The sequence below is a fragment of the Halichoerus grypus genome, chromosome 1, assembly GCF_964656455.1.
Source record: "Halichoerus grypus chromosome 1, mHalGry1.hap1.1, whole genome shotgun sequence".
Taxonomy (NCBI): domain Eukaryota; kingdom Metazoa; phylum Chordata; class Mammalia; order Carnivora; family Phocidae; genus Halichoerus; species Halichoerus grypus.
Window position 1 is genome coordinate 200,071,779 of NC_135712.1, and position 27,837 is coordinate 200,099,615.

At 50.4% G+C, this 27,837-nt stretch overlaps 1 protein-coding gene and 1 long non-coding RNA gene across 4 annotated transcripts in view; both read left to right on the forward strand.

Annotated features, from left to right (window-relative positions):
- The first annotated feature begins 1,811 nt into the window (after positions 1-1,811).
- Positions 1,812-15,147, forward strand: CSPG5 (chondroitin sulfate proteoglycan 5). Of its 2 annotated transcripts, XM_036078845.2 has the most exons (6): positions 1,812-1,978; positions 2,629-3,742; positions 6,759-6,947; positions 8,744-8,819; positions 14,632-14,763; positions 14,939-15,147. In XM_036078845.2, the coding sequence occupies exons 1-6, from the start codon at positions 1,882-1,884 to the stop codon at positions 14,957-14,959; spliced, it is 1,629 nt and encodes a 542-aa protein (XP_035934738.2). In that variant the 5' UTR covers positions 1,812-1,881; the 3' UTR covers positions 14,960-15,147. The 2 variants fall into 2 exon arrangements, with proteins under 2 accessions (XP_035934738.2, XP_035934731.2); XM_036078838.2 differs by having other exon boundaries at positions 1,821-1,978; positions 14,632-15,147.
- Positions 15,148-19,289: 4,142 nt separating this feature from the next.
- Positions 19,290-27,837, forward strand: part of LOC144380064 (uncharacterized) — a 33,258-nt gene continuing 24,710 nt past the window's right edge. The window contains exons 1-3 of one of the 2 annotated variants that reach the window (XR_013443824.1): positions 19,290-19,388; positions 20,935-21,051; positions 21,826-22,190. This is a non-coding gene — a long non-coding RNA (uncharacterized LOC144380064). Of the gene's footprint in view, positions 19,389-20,934; positions 21,052-21,825; positions 22,191-27,837 lie in introns of those variants that run through there. The other variant, XR_013443825.1, reaches the window with a different exon arrangement.

Consider the following 27,837-nt stretch of genomic DNA (forward strand, 5'->3'; position numbering starts at 1 on the left):
ACCAAGATCCTCCGCTCTCACAACCACCACCAGAGAAGCAAAGGAAAGCAGACTTGTACATAGGCCAAAAAAGAAAATAGAGATAAGCTACAGACAAGGGAAGCAGAGATGGGGTTGGAAGGGTGCGTTAGTGCCTCAGTGGTCAACCAGCAAGTGCAAAGCCCAGCCTGGCCCTCTGCTCAGAGAAGGCTGTAGTCCAAACTGGTATTTACTGTCCCCCAGAGGCAGCGGCAAGCCATGGAAAGAGCCTCACGAAGTCAGCCCCTTTGCAGGAAGCTCCAGACCCCCGGCTCTGGGGTGGGAGTACCTGGTTGCCCTTCACGCGTGTTTGCTTCTCCCGGCCTTCGGGAGCCTCCCAGTGCCTGGTCCTGTGCACTCATCGTGCCCCGCAGTCCAGTGGGGAATTACTGTAGACCGACAATTCCAGCAGCAGGCTGGGAAGGCTTCGCAGAGGGCAAAGGAGACAGGAACTGAGCTTTCTGGCCCGTTTGCCAGGCAGACTTGGAAGGAAGGGAACACCAGCCTGCCTAAGAGGTTGCTGCCGCAGTAGTATGGTGAGAACACACTTTGAACCAAGGGAACCCCATCCAGAGACACACACTAGGACATGAAGGCATAGATTCTCCGACTTGGTTACCTATGTGCCTCCCTAGGGACAGAAATGGGAATGTCTCAAATACCATGGGTGTCACGTCGAAGGTGGTGACCCCGAATGTCATTTGGGTCAATAACACATCAGGAGGTGGATGGTTGCTTTGGGCGATAGGCTAGGTGAGTAGGCCACAACTCCCCACCAAGCAGGGCTCTGGGGGTGAGGGGTCCCTGGCTGAACACTAAGCTTTGGTCAACCCGCAGACTACTCTAACGCCGGTCCTGGAGCCCGCGCGTCCCTAGGCTGCGAGCTTGGCTGCTTGGGTCTGCCCAGGACCTTGAGCTTTGGTGGCCTGGGACACATGGGTGGGGGGGGGAGTGATGTATCCCGGGAGGAAGGGGCCAGGATTAAAGGCCGCTGCCCAGGCTGCCCCCGAGGAGGCGAGAAGGAAGGCGGGGTAGCCCCAGTCTCAGGAAAGTCTTGCCCCCTGCCCCTGGGATGCGCTGCGGAGGGCCTGGCTGTGCGAGGTCTGGGCTTTGGCTGTGGACGGATTAGGTCTGATCCGATTAGAGCCTGAGCTCTGGGCTTCGCCCCCTTGCCTGGCGCTGCCAGCGCCCGCCCCGCCCCCGTGGGCACCCGCAGACCTCCCTGAGACCCTTCCCCGCCCCGAACACGGCATTGGCGCAGAAATCCGAGAGGCTCCGTGCGCCCCGGACTCGGCTCATTTCCACAGCGCGAGCTCGGGCTTCCGCCCCCTGCGGCCCTTCCGAGCCCCGCCCCGAACTTGCGGGTGTCTGGGCCCCCGCCTCCGTGCTCGCCGCGTGGCGGGTGGGTTCCTCGCAGGTGGGGGGGCCCGTGCCAGCCCTCCACGGGGAGGGCGGGCCCCGCCCCGCAGGTCTCCCGCCCATGCACCTGTCGGCTAACGCCATGCGCGGCGCTGTGCTCCGCACCCACCCGCGCTACTCCAAGTCCGTTTGTCTCGGCGTCCCGAGCCGGGGGTCGATCTGTCCCCGGCAGGCGGACCGAGCAGGGCAGGCGTCAGAGCTACGTGCGGCGGGGCGGGCGCGGCGGGCGGGGTGGGGGCGGCGCTGAGCGCGGCAGCAGCGGCGCGGGAGGCGGGGAGGCGCGGCGCGCCGGGGACAGCGGCGGACGGCGGCGGCGGCATGCGGCTTCTCGCGCTGCCCATCGTGGGCTGAGACGGCCGCAGCGCGGGCGGGAGGCGCGGCGGCCGGCGAGCCGAGGGCGCACCCAGCCGGGCAGACCGCGGACAGCGGTCGGGGCGCCGCGCCATGGGCCGAACCGGGGGCGGGGGCCCGGGCCGGGGGCCGCCGCCGCTGCTGCTGCTTCTGGGGGCCACGCTGGTCCTCGCCGCCGGGGCCGCGCCGGGTAGGTACCGACTGCGACCGGGACCCCAGTGGCTCTCGCGCCTCACCCTGGGCCAGGGTCCCGCTGGCCTCGGGTACAGGCGGAGTTCGCGATCTGTGGCAAGGGGGCGGGGCAGCGCCTTGCCCGCGACCGGGGCGGGGGAAGGGGCGCGCGAAGAGGTGGGATACTTGGGGGATGCCGAGAAGTGGGGGGCGGCCCCGACCGGGGTGTGCGGACAGGGGTGCCGGCTGGGGGAGGGGCCTGAGTGGGCGGGGCCTAAGGGTGAGACTTCGGGGCGGGACCTGGAGGTGATGGGGCCATGAGGATGCGACTTCAGGGCGGGGCCTGGGGTGGGGCGGGGCCTTGAGGGTGCGACTTCAGGGCGGGGTCTGGAGGTGGGGTGGAGTCCTGAGGGTCAAACCTCTGCCTAGGGCCGAAGGTGGGGGCCGCCCCGTTACACTGCGGACCCTGTCGGGGGCGGGGCATGACGCCTGAGGGGCGGGGCCTGAGCGGGAAACGCAGGGCCGGGTGCGTTCCCCGCCTTGGGGGACGGGGGGCGTGGCCTTGGGAAACCTTGTCCCGGAGTCTTCGGGTGGGCGGGGAGGCTGGGAGAGCGAGCCGCGGCGGGGGGGCGGGGCCCTGACGTCGTGCCCTCTCCCTCCCGCCCACAGCGCGTGAGGCGGGCAGCGCCGTCGAGGCCGAGGAGCAGGTGAAGAGCGTCCTGGAGTGGAAGCCGCGTGCCAACGGCACGCGGGAGAAGGCCGGCCCACCAGCTGCTGGAGAGGATGAGACCTCGTGGACTGCACCTGGCGGCCAGCCGGCCGTGGTGGGGACTGGGGTCGGGCCAGAGGAGGCACTGGAGGCGTCCGCGGCGGTGACCGGCACCGCCTGGCTGGAGGCCGACAGCCCGGGCCTGGGTGGAGTGACCGCAGAGGCCGGCAGCGGCGACACCCAGGCCCTTCCAGCCACGCTCCCGGCTCCCCAGGAGGCCCTGGGACAGTCATCGATGCCCTCTGCCACCCCCGAGGCTACAGAGGCCAGCGGACCACCCATCCCCACTCCTGGCGACAAGCTGAGCCCAGGCCCCGAACTCCCCAAGGAGAGCCCCTTGGAGGTTTGGCTGAACCTGGGAGGCAGCACACATGACCCGCATGGGCCAGAGCCCACGTTCCCCTTTCAGGGCACACTGGAACCCCAGCCGGCATCAGATATAATTGACATCGACTACTTCGAAGGATTGGATGGTGAGGGCCGTGGCGCCGACCTGGGGAGCTTCCCGGGGTCGCCAGGGACCTCAGAGCACCACTCCGATACTGGGGGAGAGACCCCTTCCTGGAGCCTGCTTGACTTATACGATGACTTCACCCCCTTTGATGAATCTGACTTCTACCCCACCACATCCTTCTATGATGACTTGGATGAAGAGGAGGAGGAAGAGGAGGATGACAAGGATGCAGTGGGAGGTGGAGACCTGGAAGATGAAAGTGACCTTCTGGTGCCCACTGAGAAGCCTGGTCTGGGGCCCGGGACTGGCCAGCCCACCAGTCGGTGGCATGCTGTCCCCCCACAGCATACTCTGGGGATGGTCCCTGGCAGCAGCATCGCCCTCAGGCCCCGCCCGGGAGAGCCAGGCAGGGACCTGGCCCCAAGTGAGAATGGCACCGAGTGCCGCAGCGGCTTTGTGCGGCATAACGGCTCCTGCCGGTCAGTGTGCGACCTCTTCCCAAGTTACTGCCACAATGGCGGCCAGTGCTACCTGGTGGAGAACATAGGGGCCTTCTGCAGGTAAGGGTGTAGCAGGCAGGTGCACAGGGGCTTGTAAAAGAACTGAAGGGTGTATGTGAGGCAGACTCAGCAAAGAGGGGGACATGATGGGCACAACTTCCAAGAGGCGGTGCGTTCCCAAACCAAGAGGATCCTGGGATTCCCAGGTCAAGAGATGTTCACGCAATATCTTCCATGGGGAATTCCTTCTTAAATGTACTTTCTGTGACCTCATCACTAGGACAGATTTCCCAGAAGTAAGATTTTGTATTTCCTCCAAGTGTGTATCCTTTACCAAAGCACTAAACTATAAAGGCAAAGTGAAGGGACTTCTCTAAGGGTTTTGGAAAGCGGCCTTTACTGGCTTGAGGGGTCTTGTTGGAGGGTTCTGGCTACACTAGCACAAAGAGTAGGCTTATAAACCTACTCTGGAGGAAAGAAGGCCTCTGAGACACGTATGTGGCAGGAGGAAGACCCCGTCTACCTGCAGGACAGGTAAGAGTCACAGTGAGGACCTTCTCGTTGGGAGCAGACCCTGAGAGCAGCCACTCAAGTAGGTCAAGTCAAGCAGAGTATCTTTCCTGGCATAGTAGAGGTGGTGGGGTTCCTTAACTTTGGGTAGTGGCTTTTTTTTTCTTTTTTAAGATTGTATTTACTTGACAGAGAGAGACACAGTGAGAGAGGGAACACAAGCAGGGGGAGTGGGAGAGGGAGAAGCAGGCTTCCCGCTGAGCAGGGAGCCCAATGCAGGACTCGATCCCAGGACCCTGGGAACATGACCTGAGCTGAAGGCAGACGCTTAATGACTGAGCCACCCAGGCCGCCCCTGGATAGTGGCTTTTTCCTTTCTACCTTGATTTTTGTCCTCCTTGGGATTACCCAGCGCAGAATGTTTTAAAGACCCAGAGAGTTTAGTGTCTCTAAGGACGTTGTCTGCAGCCACCATGCCTCATCAGGAATGCATCATATACCTGCCCTCATGGCAAGGTAGTTCACCTGCTGGAGAGCTCACTGGCTTATTCTGGAAGAATCCCAGGTCAGGGGTGATCTGGGTAGTTTGCTTGTCTCCATCCTTTACAGGCCCTAGAAGTAGGGTAGAACCCCCAGATTCCCCTGGGACTTGTTTTCGTTGGTCCTAGGAGGAACATTTCTGTAATCTGGGTGTCTCTGTAAGTGTCGTTCCCGATGTTTGTTTTTCTTGGTCTTTTTGGAGGTATGTGAAGAATTCAAATTCTGTAGGTCTTGATGTTCCAATAGAAGAATAATATAAGAAAGTGTGAATGTTGTGCTTTCGGCATTAAAGCTTGACTTCCAGTTCCTTCTTTCCTATGAATGATCATGAAATGATTAGGGTCAGTCATATAGGATGCGTCCACACACTTCTGATTGGAGTTGTCCAGTCACTGCTGAAAGGAGAAACTGTCATCAAGACATTATGGGAACAAGACCTTGCCAGTTGGTTAAGGGCTACCAGAAATATGTGGAAACCCTGTGATTTTGCTCCTCAAGCTTTGTTAGTGGGACTATAGTGATGGTTAGTGGGATTTAGCCTGGGAGCTCTGAATCTCTGTGCGAAATCATTATCTTTCATCCTATTGGAGGCCTGACTTTTCACCTTCCAAGCAGTCTTGCCATCGCCGCCTGAAATGGAGAGCCCTTGCTGCCTCTGGAGAGGTAGAAAAGTTCCCAGAAGCTCCTGGAGCTCTCGGGACTCCCGAGTGGAAAAGCAACCTTGTCCTCAGTAAGCTGCATGGCTGTGCTGACCGGGGATCGTCCAGTGGGTCCCACCTCAGAGGGCTTTTCTGCAAGTCCCCCCACCGGTTCCCCTTGCTCACCTTCCCTCCTGGGGGCACACTCGGGCCTCCCTCCCAGAGATCCCTCCTCCAGCTGTGCACGCCCAGGCTTGGCTGTGGCTCAGAAACTGTTTTGCATTCCGCTCACAGGAGACTGCCGAGCCCTCAGTTGCAGACTGCAGCACGCCTTTGTCTCTGTCACCCTGACCCACTGCAGGGAAATGATCAGAGCTATGGCAGAACTTGTCTAGAACCATGGGCTAGTGGGAGCTTCTTTCCCCACCGTCCTCAAACAGATAGGCTCCCAGGACTGCAGAGGGTCCCTTGGAAAAGAAAGACTTTCCTGTTAGTCATGTCTCCCCACCCTGTTCCGGGTGTGGAATGGCCAGTTCTCCGAGGCATAATTTCCCCTTTTCTGGACCCCTTTCTCTTGTCTGTCACTCACCCTGAGGTTCATGTCCTCCCTCCTTTGCCTGCCTCTGTATCCTTCCACATCTTTCCTCTTTGAAGCAGCCTGGTTCCCATGGAAACAGCAATGTCATTGGAAGAGTTGGAGCCTGGGAATGTCCCCAAGGGCAAGAGAAAGTCACTCAACAAAAGGACTAAAACCCACCCAGAGGGTTGATTCTCACTGTGCTTTCATGACCGTTCTCATGGTAATAGGACAGGAAGCTTTAGGGGCAGAATTTGGGGGGCTGCAGAGATAGGAGGAGAATATACATCCATCTTTGTGTTCGTCCTTGTCTGTCACTTCCTTCTATTTCAGTGTCTGGGTAGCTTTGTGAACTAGACGGGACTGCAGAGCAGCAGGATAGGTTTTCCCGGGTAGAGTGGGTTGACTCCTTTTGTGGCCAAAGGTCCTATTATCTTGTTTTTCACCCAGAGCCAAGGGCAAGGGGAGCAGAGAGAATCCTGTGATTGTCCTCCTTGAGGCTGCGAGGTAGAAAACCAGGGTTCCCGCCCTCTGCGGTCCCTGAACAGTCCCGTGAGTGACCAGTTCACTCCATCTCTTGGCGCCCTGGTTGTCTCATTTATCTCCTGGACCCCAGCGCTGTCCTGCCCACTGCGTAGGGCGGGTACGCAGAATCTCCTCTGTGGGGTCCGCACAGACTGGGCACATCCCGGTTCCTCTAGACACTCACAGGAACAGGCTGCTGAGGTGAGTATGCGGCTTAGGGACCAGGCCCTTGCTGTGGCCGTGACTGCATGCCCGTCACCTCAGTCTCCCTCTGTCGCTGCCCCAGGTGTAACACGCAGGACTACATCTGGCACAAGGGGATGCGCTGTGAGTCCATCATCACCGACTTCCAGGTGATGTGCGTGGCCGTCGGCTCCGCCGCCCTCGTCCTGCTCCTGCTGTTCATGATGACGGTGTTCTTCGCCAAGAAGCTCTATCTGCTCAAGACAGAGAACACCAAGCTGCGTAGGACCAAGTGAGTCTGTGTCAGCCAGCCCCCCCCATGGCCGCACCCCTCCGTCTGATCCGAGGCTATGGTCGCGAGAGTTCCTGGCACCTGCTCTGCATCCCTAGTTGTGTTGTCCGTCCCAAAGACTCAGCCAAATCTAGCCATTCCTGCACAGAATGTGCCGGCATCGTGGCAGAGGCCGAGCCCTGGGGCACACGGCAGCTCTCTGGCACCATCCCCAGCCCCCCCACCCCGGGACCGACGGCGCTTAAGGAGAAAGCACCCAACGCCCTCCTGGGTGTGGTCCCCCATGTAAGTTACTGTGCTCAGTCCTCCAGCTCCGGACTGCACCTGCTTCCTGGGTCTTGGACGCCCACGGCCAGGGTGAGGATTTCACTCACAATCCATGAGAAGTAACTCCAGCTCCCTCAGATCTGCTGTCTCTCAGTACCGGCTCCTTCTCACTGATGCTGAATAGAAGGGGTTTGGCAACACATTGCCGTTCCAAGCTTGTCAACCCTTGGTCCAGACAGAAGGGATTTAGGGAAGGTCCTCTTTACCTCTCCTAAGTAGAGTTTTGGGGGTGGAGGGGCCTGGGCTCAACTTCCTCGGCTGTGGATTTTCAGGGCCAGATGGGAATAGAGTCTCATTTCAGCTTCTCTCTTAGCGGAGGAGTGACTGCTGTGTGCATGTGAGGATCCACACGCGTTTCCCTTTAAGTCCATGCCTTGAACACTTGGATGTGGTCTTACACACTGTGAGAGAATCACTCTACCCCTGAGCAAAGTAAGGAATGTTCTGAGGTGTCACAGGGACTCACAAAAGCAGGAGGTTGCAGTTCAGCTTCCTTGGGGCCCAAGAGACAATTTATGCAGAACTGCTTCTACCTCCTTTTCGACCTGTTGCCCCCTTTCCCTGGGTCCTGGGAAAAAGGACAAAACGCCCTCTGTTGCTCCTTTGCTGGGTACACGCCTGCCCTGGGCAGATGCTGACGGCCGCCTGGAGCTTTCAGCTAACCGCCCCGGCGCCGAGGGGGCCTCTCCATTGTGCCTGTGCACTGAGGCGGGGCCGTATCTGTGCATGTGGTCATCAGCCAGGACCCTCGGTGGCAGGGGGAGGAGAGGGCCAGGGTGCGACCACCTATCAGGGTAGCTGCGGAGGAGGACGGGGGAGAGGAGGAACCCCCGCGGGGGACTGGAGAAGCAAGAGTGGTGGCCAGAGACAGGGCCTTGTTCTAGGCCTTCCTCCGTCAGCAGGCTACGTGTTCTGCACAGAGCCCGGCCCCTGTGGCCCTTCAGCTCCGAGGCTGTCACCCTCATGTCCCACTGCATGCTTGCTTGCTTTCCCAAGCCTGGGTACCGCTCTGGTAACACTACATGTCCTCGATGCCCGACGGACACTGCTCTGGTTTACTGACTCTAAGATACACACTTTTCCCCCACATATTAACGTCTCTGAAATTAGATTGTGTCTCACAATCGCTGGCATCTTATAATCACTGTTGGCCAGATGGCAGTCATACCGTAGTTGTAACTGCCTGGCATGCACGATCCTGGCCAGAGCTGTGCACAGCGTTGTCAGTACTTCATCTAAAGTCTCAATGAGCTACTTCCAGTATATAATAAAAACTCTAGGTGATAAGAAAGTATTGGATCCCGGTTTAAATGGCAGAAGTTTTTTTCTCCGCGGTGCATCAAACAATGGCACATCTTATTATGGTCCGTGGCGTTTGATGAAATAAGTGTTTGACCCGTGAAGCTTTGGTCAGGCTTTGCTATGATCGTTGCACTCACATTTCCCTTGCTCTCTTCTGTCCCAACCAGCAAATTCCGGACCCCGTCTGAGCTCCACAACGATAACTTCTCCCTCTCCACCATTGCTGAAGGCTCTCACCCAAACGTAAGGAAACTTTGCGACAGTCCTTGTACCTCCGTCCCCCACTCTGCGTGCCCGCACCTTGGCTCTCTGTGATAACTTATCTGTCAGGTGACTCGTCTTCTCCAGGCCTCCCCTTATCCATAGGCACGCCCCGGCCCGGCCGCTGCCCTTGTCTTTGGGCTATTTCAGAGCTTGGAGCCGCTCCTCCCAGCTCTGGAGGTCAGCTTCGGGAGACGAGTTGGGGTGGTGACGTGGGACTAGGGGCAGAATGGTGTGTCACTTCCTTGACAAGCAGTTATAGGTAGTACTGCAGATTTTTTTCCAGGATGACTCGTGATTTTTAGCTTCATCTAGACTTTAGAAGTCTGATTTGTCTTTCTCTGTGTCTTTCTACTTTCTGTATCGAGAAGAAAGACTCTGCTTCCGTCGTGAGGGAATGTCCTGGTGGTCACCGAAGTGAATGGTGGTTGCTCTTTGGGATGGCTGGAAAAACAGTGTCCTTTCCACTGTCTGAGGACCCTAAAAACTGGCAGGCATATTTACACTGGTTAGAGCTAAGGAGGGCACAAAACACTGGTGGAATAATAAGTCTAGGGGTAAATTCTGTTCTTGGGAGGATAAATATCAGTTGAAACTCAATAGAAGGTCCCAATAGAAGGGCCAGTTTCTAAAGATGCTGGCCTTCTAGTGTGTTTTCTGGACCAGACTAACCAGTAAAGTACTGGGTACCGTCAGAGAAAATTTCATTAAAAAAGCAAAAACCATCCAAGCTCCAGATCATGTCACATCCAAGCCTGGGAATTCGGCACGGGATGCAAGCCCCATACCGCAAGGTAAATGCATTGATACACAGATGAGGGAGCTAAACTCAGACCCTCCAGATGGGCACGGTGAAGACTGAGAGCAAATTTTGAAGAAGTTCTTTGAAACAGCAGCGCACAGAGGCACATAGAGGCCTCAACAGTCCGGGCCGGCGCCGCCCCGTGGCGGCTTCTGTGACATGGACATGCTCTGTGTCTCACGGTCCACTCCAGCAGCCACAAGCTACCTGCGGCTCTGGAGCTCAGGGGGAGCGGCTCGTGCTACCGCGTGGGACAGCACAGATCGAGACCATTGTTTTCCTTCGATAGATGGGGACAGTGTAGCCCCAGAAGGGGAAAGAGAGAATAATAGTAAATGTGACCTTGTTCAGCAAACCCCAGGGAAGAACTTGGCCTGGTGGAGGAGGAGCAAAGGGGTTAACTTTAAAGAAGAAATGAAAGAGGTTAGTTTAGGATAATTTTTTAAAGTCTTTGATACAAAGGGTAGAGAAACAGATAGGATTTTACTTGGTATGCACCAAGATATTAATACGTTCAAGACGAATCTAATAACCCAGGACACCAGATGTCTTATAAACGTGAAGATTGGTAAACACATTAATCAACCCTCGAGATAGGCACCTGGAGGGCAGGAAGAGCCTCCCTCGTCTGCATACACTCCATCCCTACCTTGTCTGGCCCCTCGTGGTAATACACATGTAGTCGCCATTTGCGGAATGCTGGCGAATGATGGCCGACCGCAGGGCCTTCCGGTTCCATTGTTTGCATGGGGCAGCCCGGCAGACCTGTACGGTGGTTCCTGCAGGCAGGGTGTTCGTTGTCCAGAGCGCAAGGGTCCTTAGGAAAGTTTCTGATGCATACATTTTCTGGCATCCCAGGTGTAGACAGACACCTTTCTTCGTCTCAGAAAGGGAGGGGAAGGAAATAGCTCCTCTTGGAGGTCTTGGGGGCCTGAGCCAATATAGAGGTTCCCAGCTCTTCTTGGCTGACCCGACTTTGTAGAAAGCATGGCATTTGTCCATGAACGCTCCCACTGACCTTGAGTGCAGAATAGGACAAGCCTTAAAACCGGAGCAGAGCAGGGACTGGTCAGCCATGGCGGACTCTGCCTGAGAAGGGCCGTGAGGTCATCTGGGTAGTGCTCAGGACATCCTTCAGTGAGGTGGCAAGATGAGGCTCTGGTGGTCTCTGGCCCCTCCTGGATCTTGCAGGTCATTTCCACCTGGCCTCTTTCCCTCAACTTGTGCCCCAGGGGACATCCTGTCCCCTTTGCCAAAGCTCTGAGCGTGAGAGGGGATGACTCTCCTGTCTGGCAGCGTGTGTACTCCTGGATTTCTTCCCTTCAGCTCGTCATTCTGTCCACCCAGCCCAAAAGTCAGACTTGGTCATATTCAAGATCTTGTGGGCATTGACAGTTTAGACAGTTGCCACTTTATTTTGAAGTGAAGCCCTATTGGTTGCTTCAGGCACCCCATCGAGTGCTTACAAGCAGGTTGGAAGCCAGGAAATCTCCAGGTGAGCTGGGAGAGGGGGCGAGGGGCATCCGAGTCGAGCCTGCTCATGTATCTCTCCCGGCCCCTTCCCTCATCCCTCCAGTGTCCTTGGTGGTATTGATGGCTCCGAAAATTTTGGAGAGTTCTACTTATCTTAATAGAGGGGTTATTTCTTTTACATAAGTAAAGGAGGATGAGTGGGTCATTTTCCTAGCCATTTCCAGTCATCTTTCCGAGCCACACTCTGAAAAGATTTCAACCCAAAAAAAGGTGCTGCTTTGGGCCTGTGTTGGGGGACGGAGTGTGGCTGGTGCCTGTGCCAGGGGCACTTCCTTCCCCGCCTGCAGTGGCCCGGGGCTGCTCCTGGCTCGGCTCTGCAGCTGGTGAGCCAGTGGCCGGGCGAGCGTGTGTGCAACGAGGCAGCCAGCCCCTGAAAGGAGCATCTGGAGGAAAGGGAAGGCCTGTTCTCCTCCGCCCGTGCTGTGGAGGCTGGCGAGCTTTCCAGGAGGACTGGCTAGTGTGTGGGAAGCACGGCGTGACTCAAGTCACCTGAAAGCCATGGGCAAACGCTGAGAGCCGCCCTGTTGCTTCTCACAGCCGTGCTGTCCACGGAATGTTGTGGATACGACTTGGTCTTCCTGAGATTCGACAGACCTTCCAGGATTTCAGTTTATTCCTTACTAGGACATCTCCATGGTGTCCCTTAGTGCTTCTCTGCACCTCGCCCCCATTTAAGTCTTCCTTCCTAGGCTCTATTTCTTTCATGCCCCCTTCTGACAGAGGTTTGTATCTGGACAAGTGGGGCTCCAGGCCTGAACCCACACCACACTGGGCTGAAGGCTGCCCATTTGGCTGGGGGGAAGTGCCGGGAAGGGGGACACAGAGCAGTTCCCAGGACTTAGGCCAGATGGAGGGCCAACTCCCTTGCCATGCGGGACTTCTGGCAAATCAAAGGCAGATGGGCCTTCTGCTGAGGATTCAGCAACCCTAGACTTAATAGGATCCAGTTCTGGAGGAAACGCTTGGATTAGGATTGCTCTATCTTGGTTCAGACACTCCCTCACCTGTCCTATTTGTTGGAAGTACTTAGCTTGTCAAATAGCATTGTTTGGATACCTGTGTTCTTATTTTTAGAATATACTTATCCCACCTATTGGCCCAGAAGTCTGTTTTCTCATCTGTCTAAATCCCATGAGCCAGGCTTAATTTGGGCCCCCACCTTCATGGCATCACAGCTTTGATGCCCAGGTCTGTAAGCACCCCTAAATCTACTCTTCCTCACATGCTGCCTATTTGCCCCAAAGACTGTGATATCGGGTTGGGGGTGGGTGTTAGAGGGGGGAGGTGGTATTGAGCAGCATGAAAGTGAGTCCCATCTTTGTAAGAGGCTTGACAAGGACAGGCCGTCCCGTCCTATTCCAGGTTTGCTGTGATCCAAAGTCTGTTCTACCCGGGATCTTTACAGGCCCAGCTCTCAAGCTTCCATGCCCAGTGTCTCTCCCCAAACAACACAGAAGTACACGGCATGAAAAGCGCAGTTCTTCCTCATCCCACTTCCCTCTCCATACAGCCTGTGTGTGCATGAGTGCATACACATACTTAATATGTCAGGGAGCTCTTTCCATTTCACTACATCTAAATTTATGTCATTGGAGTTTTTTCTAAATCTCTTCCAGCAGCGATAGAAAATATCAAGTGCCTGAAATCTGTCTCAATACTGTATGAAGTTCATTTCTTCTGGCTCTTGTGGCATTGGGAACTGGGAGCATGTGTTCCCCTGTGGTCTGGAAATCATTCCTGAGGTCTTTGAAGCTCTACTGTACTGCTTGGTTCAAGCTGGTCTTCTGGAAAAGTGCCAAGTGAGGCGGGGGGCAGGGGGAGGTGACAGTGATTTCTGCATGCACAGTCCCTTTGAATACCTGGAGTGTCCTGTGTAAGCCTGGAGCCATTCCCTGCTGTCTTTCCAACCAGTCACTACCCCGACCTAGTGCTGCAGTGGGTCAGACTCGGTAGCAGTCCGCATGGACAGGAACTCCCCACGGTCGTACAGAGAAGGCCCTGCTCCTGAAGCAGGATGATTCCCTTCGATTTCAGAAGTGTTAAAGTAAGAAAGGTCTGAGCTAGCTGGTCAGATACCAACATTCTCTACCCTTCTTGCCACTCGTGTCTTTGATCAGCCGAGCTCCAAGCACTTACAAGAGCTGTTTGGAGCGCCTAAGAAAGAACTGAGGCCCACCCGATCACGCTCACACGGGTACGCGGGCATATCTCCGAGATAGTGTGGGTTCCATTCCAGACCACCACAATTAATAAACATCGAGATAAAGTGAATCAAAGGAAAGCTATGGTTTCCCAGTGCATGTAGAAGTTAGGTGTACACTATACTGTAGTCTAGTGAGTGTACAATAAAACAGTGTACGTATCTTCATTTAAAACTACGTTCTTGCTGAAGAATGCTAACCATCATCTGAGTTTTCAGTGAGTCGTAATGACTGACCACAGATCACATAACAAACATAATAGTAATGAAAAAGTTTGAAATGTTGTGAGAATCACCAAAATGTGACACAGAGACATGAAATGAGCAAACGGTGTTGGAAAACGATGCCGATAGACTTGCTCAACCCAGGGTTACCACAAACCTTCAATTTGTTTAAAAAAAAAAAAAAAGCAGCGTCTGCGAAGCACAATAAAATGAGGTGTGCCCATAATGCCCAGGTGGCCCTGAGGGAAGAGAGCCTCGGGAAGGCAGGGTTACCGTAAGAGCTCTCTGAATGCGCAGAATGCCGAGCTGGGGGACTGTGGACCGGGGTGGGTTTCCTGACAACCTGTAGCCAGCAGACTCAGGTCAGGGTCCGCAGCTGGTCCTAGGGCTGCAGGCAACATCCACACCTGGGGAGGCAGGAGGGCTCGGGGCGCGTCAGGAATGGGTGGTGGGCCCGCAGCGCGACTGTCCAGTATCGTCGGACGCCAAGTACAGCAGGCCGTTGAGGCAGCGGGACTCACCTGGGCTTGGATTGAGGAAACACCTTTGTAAGTTAGCATCTTCTGGTAGATAAACTCCTGCCGGTAAGGGGCACACACAGCTCTGGCCTCTGGTCACAAGACGCGTTCCCTGATCAGTACAGTTCTGGGAGAGCAGAACTCAACGGGGGGGAAGGCCCTGGGAGGCGGCCCGGCAGGCCGAGCTCATGCTGGTGAGACTCTTGAGGGGCCAGACCACGTGTTAAAGGGACCGTTCTTCTCCCTCCCCCCCCCCCCGTCTCTGCCAGAGGGAAAGCCTTGCCCTGGCCTACATCAAAGACATTTGTAATCCACCTACCTGCTGGAGGTGTCCATCTCCATCTGGCCAGTGGTTTTTAGGATGACATTCCTAGAAAGCGGCTGCAAAGGAGTCCCTTTGGTTCATTCGACTCTTAGAGTTTCTTTCTTTCTTCCTTCAAAAGCCTGGGGTGGTTATTTGACCCCTCTATCCGCTGTCTCCTTCCCACCCCTCCCTCACCCTTTTCCCTCTTCCAGGATGATCCCAGTGCTCCCCACAAAATCCAGGAAGCTCTCAAGTCCTGCCTGAAAGAGGAGGAGTCATATAACATCCAGAACTCCATGTCACCCAAGCTCGAGGGTGGCAAAGGTGACCAGGCTGACTTGGAGGTGAACTGTCTTCAGAATAACCTCACCTAAAGCAGAGCAAGAAGAGACGGAATGGGGGGCGGGGGGGGGGGGAAGGAACGTGACCTCCTCTTGTACAGAGTCTATTTCTTGTAACCATTCGTTAAACTCTTTTCTTTTCCTGGTCTCATGGCATGCTGTGATGTCTTTTGTACAGGAGGGAGAAAACACAAAATAAGCAAAGAACCTGAACAGAATCGCACACGTGGGGTTGTTTGGTCTGTGCCGTCTGTATATTGCTTCGCTGCTGTGATTTCTAAACCTCTGCTGTTACTCAACTGACTTTTTTTTTGTACTTTGACCCACCTTTTTTTGAAATAAAGAGTAAAAAACAAAGTTCTTGAAATAAAACTTTTTAAAAAGCCATTTTCCAGATGTCACTGTGTCCACTCCCTACCATTCTTGTCAGTCCGTGTTGAATTCTTACCTTCCCTAAAGATGTATATTTATACATGTTTGAGATCCCAGACGTGCTCTCTGTATTAGCGTGGGTTGCCATAACAAAACACCATAGACTGGGTGGCTTCAACAATAGAAATTTATTTCCTAACAGTTTTGGAGGCTGGATGTCCAAGATCAAGGTACCAGCAGAGTTGGTTTCTGGCGGGGCCTCTCTGTCTGGCTTTCACACAGCCACCTTCTTGCTGTTTGCCTTTATTCTGTGCACACGTGGGGAGAGAGAGGTCTCTGGTATCTCTTCCTCTTCTGATAAGGACACCAGTCCTGTTGGATTAGGACCCATTTAACCTTAATGACCTCCTTAAGGCCCTATCTCCAGATACAGTCACACTAGGGGTCAGGGCTTCAACATGTGGCTTTTGGGGTGATACAATTCAGTCCATGGGTCTGTAGCACCTTATTTATTAAGAATACCCTTTCCTGGGGCGCCTGGGCGGCTCAGTCGGTTAAGTGTCTGCCTTTGACTCAGGTCATGATCCCGGGGTCCTGGGATCGAGCCCTGCATCGGGGTCTCTGCTCAGCGAGGAGCCTGCTTCTCCCTCTCCCTCTGCCTGCCGCTCTGCCTACTTATGCTCTCTCTCTCTGTGTCAAATAAATAAATAAAATATTTTAAAAAAAAGAAAGAATACCCTTTCCTAGTGGTGCCTGGCTGGCCCAGTCAGTAGCACATGTGACTCTTGATCTCAGGGTCATGAGTTCAAGCCCCACTTGGGGTATAGAGCTTACTAAAAAAAAAAAAGAAAGAAAAAAAGAAAAAGGAAGGAAGGACGGAAGGAAGGAAGAGAAAGAAAGAAAGAAAGAGGAAGAAAAGGAAGAAAGAAAAAGAGAAAGAAAGAAAGAAAAAGAAAGAAGAAAGAGAATACCCTTCCCTTCTTTCGTAAACATGTATTGAGCACTTAGCCAAGCATTATGCTAGATGCCAGGAACTCTGGATGAATAAGACAGACCCTAACCTCAGGAAATTAGCAGTGTACCTGAGAAATAGAATTATAAACAAATAATTATAGGGGCACCTGGGTGGCTCAGTCAGTTGAGCATCCCACTCTTGGTTTCGGCTCAGGTCTGAATCTCAGGGTCCTGGGATCGAGTCCCGTGTGAGGCCCCACACTCAGCAGGGGGTCTGCTTGGGATTCCCTCCCTCTCCCTCTGCCCCTCTCATCCCCTGTTCCCAATCTCTCTCTCTAAAATAAATATATCTTTAAAAAAATAAATATAATACATTGTGTCAACATTATAATACAAAACCATGAGACTTGGAGTTTCCAGTTCAGAAAAGCTTCAAGGAGAGAGCTTTAAATTGGACTTTGAAGGATGAGGAGGCATTTTTCAGGATAACGTGGGAGGAGAGGACATTCAAGGTGGAGGATATTCGTAGAAAAGTCTTGCCATATGACCAGAAATTGTGAGAGGGAGGGGTCCTAGGTGATGAGGCTGGAAAGGGCAATTTAGGACAGATTATGAAGGGCCTTGAATGCCATTAAAGCTGAGGTAAGGTCAGATTTGTTTTCTAAGAAGTTACCTCCGGAGACAGTGGTGAAGGCAGACAGGATGGAGATCATAGCAGAGCAGGCAACAAATGAGGATGGATTAGAGAGAAAATTAGGAGTTCAAATGGCCAGAATTACTACTGGGAGGGTTTTCTAGAACTTTGCCTGTGTTTAATCTGTGATAATTCCAATAAATGGAATTCCTGTGAGCGTGTTTCTGTTGCATAATTTCTGCTAGTTCTCCCTGATTTGTCTTCCCAAGTGCCTCATTATTTTTTATTTTGTGCTGAACATTGTATTTAGAAAATAGTTTATTGAAATATTTTGCCTAGGATGATTTCTTCCTTTAGAGAGGGGTTTTTGTTTGCTTCTGTCACGTGCCCAGGGGCACTAGAATTCTGGGGTCACATTATTCCAGATCAAGGTTGGAGAGTTCCAGGCCACTGAAACCAGTCCACAGACCTATCAGACTATGCAAGGGCTGGTTTGCTTTTGGTTCATCCTTACCTCTAAGGGAACAGCCCCAAACAGGCGGTGGTTTACCAGCTTTGCACCTTTGGTGGGCCCTGTACTCCAACTCCCTCCCCATGCCCCCAGACGTGCATTACTGTTCTAGCCCCCTCTTCCAAATGGGTAGGTGCCTCTAGGGAAGAAGTCCTCTAAATGCTGGGCTCACCTGTCTGAGTTCATGTTCTCTCTGGGATGTCAGCCTGGTAATTCTGCGGTATTTTGTTAGCTCTCTGATGCTTTTCAGATGTTTGTACGTCTTTTGGTGTTCTTAGTGAAAGGGTTGGTCTAAATTTACCTAGTCTCCCATTTACTAACAACAGAAGTCCTCTGTTTTCATCTTGGGACTTTTGCCCAGATGGCATTCAGCTGGTTCTATGAGCTCAGTCTGCTCTTTGCTATTGGATAGGGCTGCAAATTAGGATGTTGGGTTATGGCCTGTGTGTATTATGGTTTCCTAACCTGATGCTTATCCACTTTGGGGGGTTTGGCATGGTTTTACTTAGGATTTCCTGTACTCTCTGAATCAGGGGACAGACCTGTCTTTCATGGCGAGGCACCTCTGGCTCCTTTCACAAGGAGGCCCAGTCAAGAGGGATTGTATGTGAAAGTACTTTGTAAGTTCTAAATCCCATCCAGACATAAGGGTTTGTTAGTATCGTGTTTTGTTTTTCCCACAAGAGTATTATGGGATGCAGGTCACTGCCCTTGGCTCTATCCCACGTTCACCGCACATGCAGGAGGGATAGGAAAACCCAGATCGGAAGGGGAGCAGGAGACAAAGCAGGCCTGATGATTAGAGTTACCAGATGTTGCCAAGAGTCTTTGACCCTCCGAAGAGGCCGCCGTGTCGGAGTCGCATGTATCGGTGTCCTCTGTGCTGGCCCTCTTGCTTGGCAGGTGTTCGTGCCTCTCGGTGACTGTGCTCCATGAGCCTAGCCAGCATCCTCTCCGGGGACCTCAGCTCTGCCCCTCAGGGATTATCCAGTGCTTGAGATGTCCCTCTAAAGCACCCTGGCGCTGCCAGGTGATGGTCCCCAGATCCCTCCTGTCTGCTTTTTCCACCCCACTCCATAGCCTGTTCTGTGTCCTCCTCTCTAAAGAAAGGACAAACCGAAAAATGTGGGAAACGTAGGCATCGTGGAAGAGAGTTCATCTGTCTGGGGGCCTTCCAGCACTGATGGATCCCTTCACTTAGGAGAAGTGTACATGGGATGCTGAGCCATCTGTCTCCACAAGGCATTTCCTTGACACGTACGCCACACCCGTGTTCATGTCCCGGGGCTGCCACAACGAGTGAGCACAAGCTAAATGGCTAAAACAACAGGAATGTTCTGAAAGCCAGCGTTCTCAAATCAAGGTGTCAGTAGGACCGCGCTCCCTCTCACTGCTCCAGGGAAGAATCCTTCCTCACCTCTTTCCAGCTTCTGGGGGCTGCCAGTAATCCCCGGCACTCTTTGGCTTATACTTACATCACTACAGTTTCTGCCTCTGTCTTCACATGGCCTTCTTCCCTTTGCATGTGTCTGTGTCTCCGTGTCCTTACCAGGCCTTCTTATAAGGACGCCCGGTCATTGGGTTGAAGGCCCACCCTAATCCAGTAGGACCTCCTCTCAACTTGATGACAGCTGCAAAGGCCCTATTTCCACATGAGACCGTACTTACAGGCAGTGGGAGTTAGGACTTCAGTATGTCTTTCTGGTGAGACGCAGTGTAACCCCTAAAGGCACCTCACTATTTACAGGACATTTCATATCCGTGGTCTTCTCTCACCCTCACTGGAGCCTGGAGTTGGGGTCTTAAGACTGGAAAGCATCAGTGACAATATTAGAACCCAGACTCTAAAGTTCTATTTCAGTGTCCTTTCCTCTGTGTGACATCACACCACAGACACTGTCCCTTGTCCATTCTCATATAGTTTATATAAAAGGAAGGTTAGCCTGGGCTCTGAGAAGCAGCACTAACACTGGACTCGGAGCTAGAAGGCCTCTCCGTTGAGGAGTCAGATGAGCTCTCTGAACCTCAGGCTCTTCATCTGCAAAATCCTTACCTCTTCACAGGACTACCTGGGCACCAGGGATATAGCGAAGAACAAAATGGACCAAAAGCCAGCCTGTTGGAGCTAACTTCCCAGTGTCATGATGTTCACACAAGGTATGTGAATGTATTCTGAGAAGTGGAAGGGGGCTGTACAAACCCACCCCCCAAACCCAAGGGAAAGGGGCATAAAGGCAACTTTATTGGTCAAGCAAGCAATGAGGTGTGTGAACACCTCCATCGCTGAGAACTGCAGCAGAGGCTCTTCCCTCAGCCCTGGGGCTCACTACAGGTATTTGAGAGGCTTTGGGGAAGTGCAGGTCTCTACTGAAGTGAATGTGAAAGTAATATTGTCTCCTGAGTGTGTAACCGTGAGACTACACAAAGTATATGGGAGCGAAGATAGGCCAGGTTACCCTGAGGGATCTGACGGCCAGCCAGCCTAAGCAGGACCCTGGCCCAGGGTTGATCCAAGCCAAAAAGAAGAATGTGTCAGCCCCCGTGTGTACACTGCGTGCCGTGCTGAACTATGTATCTGGGAGCAGAGTTGCTAGGATGGAATTCAGCCTATCTTGACCTTTACAAGATCATGTCAGAAGTAGCTCCATCGATTAACAGCTCCCACCAACAGCGGATGAGAGCTGCCTTTGGTGCGCATCCTCATCAGCACTTGATATTCTCACATTTTTGGAGCACCCGGCTGGCTCAGTCGGTGGAGCACGCGACTCTTGATCTCAGGGTTGTGAGTTAGAGCCCCACGTTGGGTGTAGAGATGACTTAAAATAAAATCTAAAAAAAAAAAAAAAGAGAGAGATTCTCACATTTTCAGTTCTAGCCACTCTTTAGGCATGTAATGGTATGTAATTGTGATTTTTAATTTGCGTTCTCTAGTTATCAGTGGATTGCATCCCTCCCCATATGTTTATTAGTCATCTACATTCGTGCTTTAGTGAAGCATCTGCTTAAGCCTTTACCCCATTTTTCTATTAGACTATCTTCTGTCACATTTATGAGCTGTTTTACTGGTCATATGTGTCGCAAATATCTTTTCCCACTCTATGGCTTGCAATTTCATACTCCTAATGTTAAATTAACATTAAACTTAAGTTTTTTTTTTTAAATTTATTTATTTGACAGAGAGATAGCACAAGTAGGCAGAGTGGCAGGCAGAGGGAAAAGGAGAAGCAGGCTCTCTGCTGAGCAGGGAGCCCGATGCGGGGCTCGATCCCAGGCCCCTGGGATCATGACCTGAGCCGAAGGCAGCCGCTTAATGACTGAGCCACCCAGGTGCCCCTTAGGGTCCTGGGATCATGACCTGAGCCGAAGGCAGCCGCTTAACGACTGAGCCACCCAGGCGCCCCCCTAAACTTAAGTTTTAAAGGGGCGCCTGGGTGGCTCAGTCGTTAAGCGTCTGCCTTCGGCTCAGATCATGATCCCAGGGGCCTGGGATCGAGCCCCACATCGGGATCCCTGCTCGGAGGGAAGCCTGCTTCTCCTTCTCCCACTCCCCCTGCTTGTGTTCCCTCTCTGGCTGTGTCTCTCTCTGTCAAATAAATAAAATCTTTAAAAAAATAAAAAAAAAACACTTAAGTTTTATGTAGTCAAACTTATCAATCTTCCTTTCCAGTTACAAAATCATTCCTAAAGAGTTGCTTCCACCTAGGGTACTCTAAATCACATGAAGACACTCCTTACATCTTAACAGCAAGAAAAAGTCAGATAACCTGCACAATCACAACTTCTTGGGCTCATCCAGGAGCTGAGGTCACAAGGCAACCAGGTAAATTGAATTCCAAAGGGTGACAAGCCCCTTCAAAGAGAGACAGCACAGATGAATTTTGTCCATGGCAGAGCCCAGGAGGAAGAGGCAGCACTATAAAAATGGGAAAGGAGACAGCCATATGTTAATGAATTCATAAAGGCAAAGTTTAGCTAGCCTGACAGTTCAGAATTTTTGAAAGCTCCAGACACAAGGGTTGTCTACGGCCATTCACACGCTCTTTTCCACAAGCCTCAACTGGGTGCTCACAGGAGAAACTGGGGGTGGGAAGCATGAGACCCGAGAGCACCCCAGTGAACAAAACAACACCCACTTCCCAGACTCCTCTATCACTCAAAGCAAAAGCCTTAAACTTCTGGAAACCTTGCTGTTCCCACAACCAGGAAAAATGAACTGCCTCTGAGAGAGCTAAAAGCAAAGCCACCTGCCTGGGCAGGTGGGGCAGGAAGCCCTTCTCCCCTCTATAAGCCTCATTTCCAATACCTGTTGAGGGAAGAACAGGAATCCTTCTGCAAATGTATGAGGGAAGGGTAACAGCAAACACAATGCCCCTGGGGGGTTGGCAGACCCTGCACTCTGCTGCCACTGTGGGGCGTGGGATCTAAAAACTGGCTCCCACCCCAGCCTACCGTCAGATACAAATCAGAGTTTGGCGTGCAAGGAAGGGAAGGGCAAGAAAGGGAAGGAAGCCCCACCCAGAGACTCAGGAGTGCAAGGTCTTATCTAAGAGTGAAGCTGAACTGGGAAAAATGAGAAAAACTGCCCCCATCACAGGTCTCACTCTGATTAACAAGCAACAGCAATTTGCTGCTGACGAAATGGGAAAGCATGAAGAGACCCTCCTTCTCTGAGGTTCAGGCACACAGGGCCTGCTGAAAGTGGAATGCAGAAACACTGAGCAAAACATTCTAGCATCCCAGGCCTCCCATGAATCAAAAGGTAGCAGCAGCTTGCCATTGGGGAAGTTATAGCAACAGCAAAACTCAAACTCAGCTCTACTACTGACTTGACTACCTCAATCCCTCTACTGAGAACCCAACAGAAAAAGAGACATGCCCATCTCTGGGCATCAATACTATTTACCTAAATCTCTACCATTCTTTTTTTTTTTTTTTTAGATTTTTTTATTTATGCATTTGAGACAGAGAGATACAGAGAGAGAGAGAGAGAGCACATGAGCAGGGGGAGGTGCAGAGAGAGAGGGAGAAGCAGGTTCTCCACTGAGCAGGGATCCCGATGTGGGACTCAATCCCAGGACCCTGGGATCATGATCTGAGCCGAAGGCAGACGCTTAACCATCTGAGCCACCCAGGTGCCCAAATCTCTACCATTCTTTTACACACAATATCTGGCATTTATTTCACACCCAGAAACAAAAAAAGAAAAGAAAAACAAACCTCTATCAAATGATAAAGGGGTCGAAACAACCAGACCCAGAGATGACCCAGTTAATGGAACTACGGGAGACTAATCTGTTAAAGGATCTGGTGGAAAAGATGAACAATATGCATAAACAGATGGAGAATTTAAGCAAAAACATGAATACTACAAAAAAAGGAGTCATGAAAATGCTAGAAATAAACAGCAAAAAGATCACCACAAATCAGATATGAAGAGTCCCTTCAAGTATATTAATAACATAGAAAATAAACTTCAGAACAAGGAATTTTACAGGGATAAAGAGGAGCATTACATAATGACAAAGATAGTTTATCAAGAATACATGACAGTTCTAATTGTATAAACCTAATGACGACTTCAAAATGTATAAAACAAAACCTGATTGAAATCAAAGAAGAAATAGCTAAACTCCACTTATAGTTGGAGTTTTCAGCACTCCTCCCTCAGTATATGGAAACTAAAATCATTGAAGATACGAAAGATTTGAATAACAATCTCTACCAACTTGATCTGCTTGACCTGTCTATAATGCTCCTCCCTACAACAGCAGAATATATAATATTTTCAAGCGTGCATAGAACCTTAGTCAAGATAGATGATATTCTGGGCGATAGGGGCGCCTGGCTGGCTCAGTTCGTAGAACATACAACTCTTGATCTCTGGGTTGTAAGTTCAAGACCCATGTTAGGTGTAGAGATTACTTAAAAAAAAAAAAAAAAAAAGCTTAGGGGCGCCTGGGTGGCTCAGTCGTTAAGCGTCTGCCTTCGGCTCAGGTCATGATCCCAGGGTCCTGGGATAGAGCCCCGAATCGGGCTCCCTGCTCGGCGGGAAGCCTGCTTCTCCCTCTCCCACTCCCCCTGCTTGTGTTCCCTCTCTCGCTGTGTCTCTCCCTGTCAAATAAATAAAATAAAAATTTTAAAAATCGTTAAAAAAAAAAAGCTTAAAAAAAAAGCTTTTAGGGGCGCCTGGGTGGCTCAGTCGTTAAGCGTCTGCCTTCAGCTCAGGTCATGGTCCCAGGGTCCTGGGATCGAGCCCCACATCGGGCTCTCTGCTCCGTGGGAGGTCTGCTTCTCCCTCTCCCACTCCCCCCTGCTTGTGTTCCCTCTCTCACTGTGTCTTTCTCTGTCAAATAAATAAAATCTTTAAAAAAAAAAAAAAAGAAGCTTTTAAGATGATATTCCAGACGATAAAATAAATCTCAAAATGTAAATATATTGAAATCATACAAAGCATGTCTTGACTAAAATGGAATTAAACTAGTAATCAGTAAGGTATCTGGAAACCCCCACCTCCAAGCATTCGAAAATTAAACCACATATTTTGACCCACTGTTCAAAAACTAAATCATAAGAGAAATAAAATAATTGAATGAAAATGAAAACACAGCAGATCAAAATTTGGGGAACACAGCTAAAGCAGTACTTAGAGGGAGATTTATAACATTAAATGCTCTTATTAAAAAAGATTTCAGGGGCACCCGGCTGGCTCATTTGGTGAAGATGACTCTTGATCTGGGGGTTGTGAGTTCAAGTTCCATGTTGGGTATAGAGATTACTTAAAAATAAATCTTAAAAAAAAATATTTGAAATCAATGATTTAAGCTTCCATATTAATAAACTAGAAAAAAAAAAAGAACCCAAAGCAAGCAGAATGAAGAAAATGATAAAGATCAGTACTGAGATCAATGATATAGAAAACCAAAAAAACAATAGAGAACATAAATGAACCAAAACTGGTTCTTTGAAAAGATTAATAAAATTTCAACTTCTAGCCAGACTGATCCAGAAAAACAAACAAACAAAAAAAAGAGGACACAAATTACATAATGATCAAGAATGAGAAAATGGGTCTCACAGCAGTACAAATCCTATAGACATTGAAACAATAATGAAGAATTTTCTGAAACATTTTATGCCAATAATTTTGTTAATCTCAATGAAAGGGACAAATTCCTTCAAAGACAACGAGTACTAAAGCTCAATCAGGAAAAAATAGATAACTGTAAGAGCCCTATACTTATTAAAGTAGTAGAATTTGTAGTTAAAGTGTATTGACAAAATTTTTTATTTTGATAAAAATTGAGAATTTCTGCTCTTTGAACAGCACTGCTAAGAAAAGGAAAAGATACGGGCGCCTGGGTGGCTCAGTTGGTTGGGTGACTGCCTTCGGCTCAGGTCATGATCCTGGAGTCCCGGGATCGAGTCCCGCATCGGGCTCCTTGCTCAGCGGGGAGTCTGCTTCTCCCTCTGACCCTCCCTATGCTCTCTCATGCTCTCTCTATCTCATTCTCTCTCTCAAATAAATAAATAAAATCTTTAAAAAAGAAAAAGGAAAAGATAAGCCAGAGAAAAGAGAAAAATATTTGCAAAACACACATTGATAAAGGACTTGTATTCAGAATAAATAAAGAACTCTTACAATTCAATATAAGAAGACAACCCAATATATGTTTTAAATATTTTATTTATTTATTTATTTGAGAGAGGGAGAAAGAGCACAAGTAGGAGGAGAGGCAAAGGGAGAGGGAGAAGCAGACTCCCCACTGAGCTGGGAGCCTGACAATGCAGGACTCCATCCCAGGACCTTGGGATCATGACCTGAGCTGAAGGCAGATGCTTAACTGCCTGAGCCACCCAGTTGCCCTGACAAACCAATATTTTAAATGAGCAAAATATTTGAACAGACATATCAATATAAAAGTTATTTTGGGGGGATGCCTGGGTGGCTTAGTCGGCTAGGTGTCTGCCTTTGGTTTGGGTCATGATCCCGGGGTCCTGGGATCGGGCCCCACATTGGGCTTCCTGCTCAGCGGGGAGCCTGCTTCTCCCTCTGCCTGCCGCTCCCCCTGTTTTGTTCTCTCTCTCTCTCTCTGACAAATAAATAAATAAATAATCTTAAAAAAAAAAGATATTTTTGGGGTGCCTGGCTGGCTCAATGCAAAGAGCATGCAACTCTTGATCTTGGGGTCATGAGTTCAAGCCCCACATTGGGTGTAGAAATTACTTTTTTTTTTGTCAGAGAGAGCTCAAATAGGGAGAGTGGCAGGCAGAAGGAGAAGCAGACTCCCTGCTGAGCAAGGAGCCCGATGGGGGACTCGATCCCAGGACCCTGAGATCCGGGACCTGAGCGGAAGGCAGATGCTTAACCAACTGAGCCACCCAGGTGTCCCTAGAAATTACTTTAAAAAAAAAAAAAAAAAGATACTTTCGTAGCAAGTAAGCACAGAAGAAGATATTCAACATCATTAGTCTTTAGGGAAATGCAAATTAGAACTACAGTAAGATGCCATTAGATAGCTGTAGAATTGCTAAAATGAAAAGGCTCGGGCGCCTGGGTGGCTCAGTCTGTTAAGCGTCTGCCTTCAGCTCAGGTCATGATCCCAGGGTCCTGGTTCGAGCCCTTGTGTCCGACTCTCTGCTTATCAGGGAGCCTGCTTCTTCCTCTCCCTCTGCCGCTCCCCCACCTACTTGTGCTCTCTCGTGCATGCTCTCTCTCACTCTCTCTCAAATAAATCAATAAAATCTTTAAAAAATATAAAATCAAATTAAATTAAATTAAAAAGACTGACAATACCAAGTGCTGGTGAGGATGTAGAACCACTGGAACTCTCAAACATTGCTTCTGGGAAAAAAAGCACTCTGGAAAACAGGTTGGCAGTTTCTTATAAAGGTAAACATACATACAGCCCATGAATTGCATTCCTAGATACTCAACAGAAATAAAATATATGTCCATACAGAGACCTGTATATGTATGTACATAGCAGCTTTATTCAGAATCACCAAAACCAGAAAACAGCCCAAATGTACCTCAGCTGTGAACAGATAAACTGTCATACAGTGGGATACCCTTTAGCAACGGAAAGGAATGAACTACTCCTACATCAGCATGGATGAATCTCAAAAACAATAGGCTGAGTTAAAGAAGCCAGAATCAAAAGGCTACATCCTGGGGCACCTGGCTGGCTCAATCAGTAGAGCATGTGACTCTCGGTCTCGGGATTGTGAGTTCGAGCCTACATTGGGGGTAGAGTTCACTTAAAAAGAAAAAGGCTACATACTATCTGATCTGTTTATTTTCCATTCTGGAAAAGGCAACACTGTAGGGACAGAAAATAGATCAGTGGCTGCCAAGGTCTGAGGATAGAGGGAGAGAATTGAGTGCACAGGGATAAGGAAACTCACACCGATGGAAATGTCCTATAACTTGCTTGAGCTGGTGGTGACACGAATTACACAGGCATCAAAGCCCATCTAACTGTATATTTTAAAAAAGTGAATTATATACCGTGTGTCGGGAGTGCCCAAGATCATACCCAGGGATAAGGATTCACTAGCAGGATTTGTAAGACTCAGCATGTAGTCCTACTCACAACTAAGATTTATTACAGTGAAATCACACAAAGCAAAATCAGCAAAGAGGAAAGGCATGGGGAGGGAAGTCCAGAGAGAGCAAGGAGCAAGCTTCCAAGAATCCTTTCCCAGTGGAGTCAACACAGGACATACTTAATTGCTCTAGCAATGAATTGTGACAACAGATTTGAAATGTCGTCTATCAGGGATGCTCAAAGAGACTCAGTGCCCAGACACGTTACTGAGAGCTGGTTATGTAGGCACCTGCTGCTTAGCGCATACCGTTTCCAGTCTCCCAGAAGGCAAGCAGGTGTTCAGCGTAAACCACGTTGTTTGCAGAAACCCTGTAGGCACAGTGAGCCACTCACCAGAGGGAGTGGTAAGAACCCTTCTGAAATCTGGAGTTCCCAGACGCCAGCCACGGGCCAACCTTGTAAGCAGTCCTTTCTCGGGTCGGCTATATTAACTCTTTGCTACACATATCTCAACAAACCTAACCCAAAAAAGAAAGAAGAAAAGAAAAAAAATTTGTTCTCTAACTTGAGATGATGAAAGCACTTTCCTGGGGCGCCAGGCTGGCTCAGTAGGTGGAGCGTGCAACTCTTGATCTCGGGGGTGGTGAGTTCGAACGCCCTGTTGAGTGTAGAGATTACTTAAAAATAAATCTTAAAAAAACTTTTTAAAATTATAGAATAATTCCATATTTTTAAATAAAAATTATGTTTTGCCTTTCACATCCAGGTCTGTAATTGGTGTGCTAGAGCTGACCCATACTGGCTCAGGAGAAAGTGGTTCAATTTTCATGTATTTTGTGAGCCAATTGTTAAATACAGTGATTATTAAAAATTAACCTGTATAAACTTACAGTTAAATAGATTATGTTAAAAACAAAAGTAATAGAAAAAACCCCAAAGGTAATACTCAAAATTCATCACTTCCTACTCATTTTACTATTATCTCTGCTCTTGAGGTTATTTATGTCAATTGAATCTGTATGTTGGAAATACCATCTATGTACTGCTACTGCGCATTT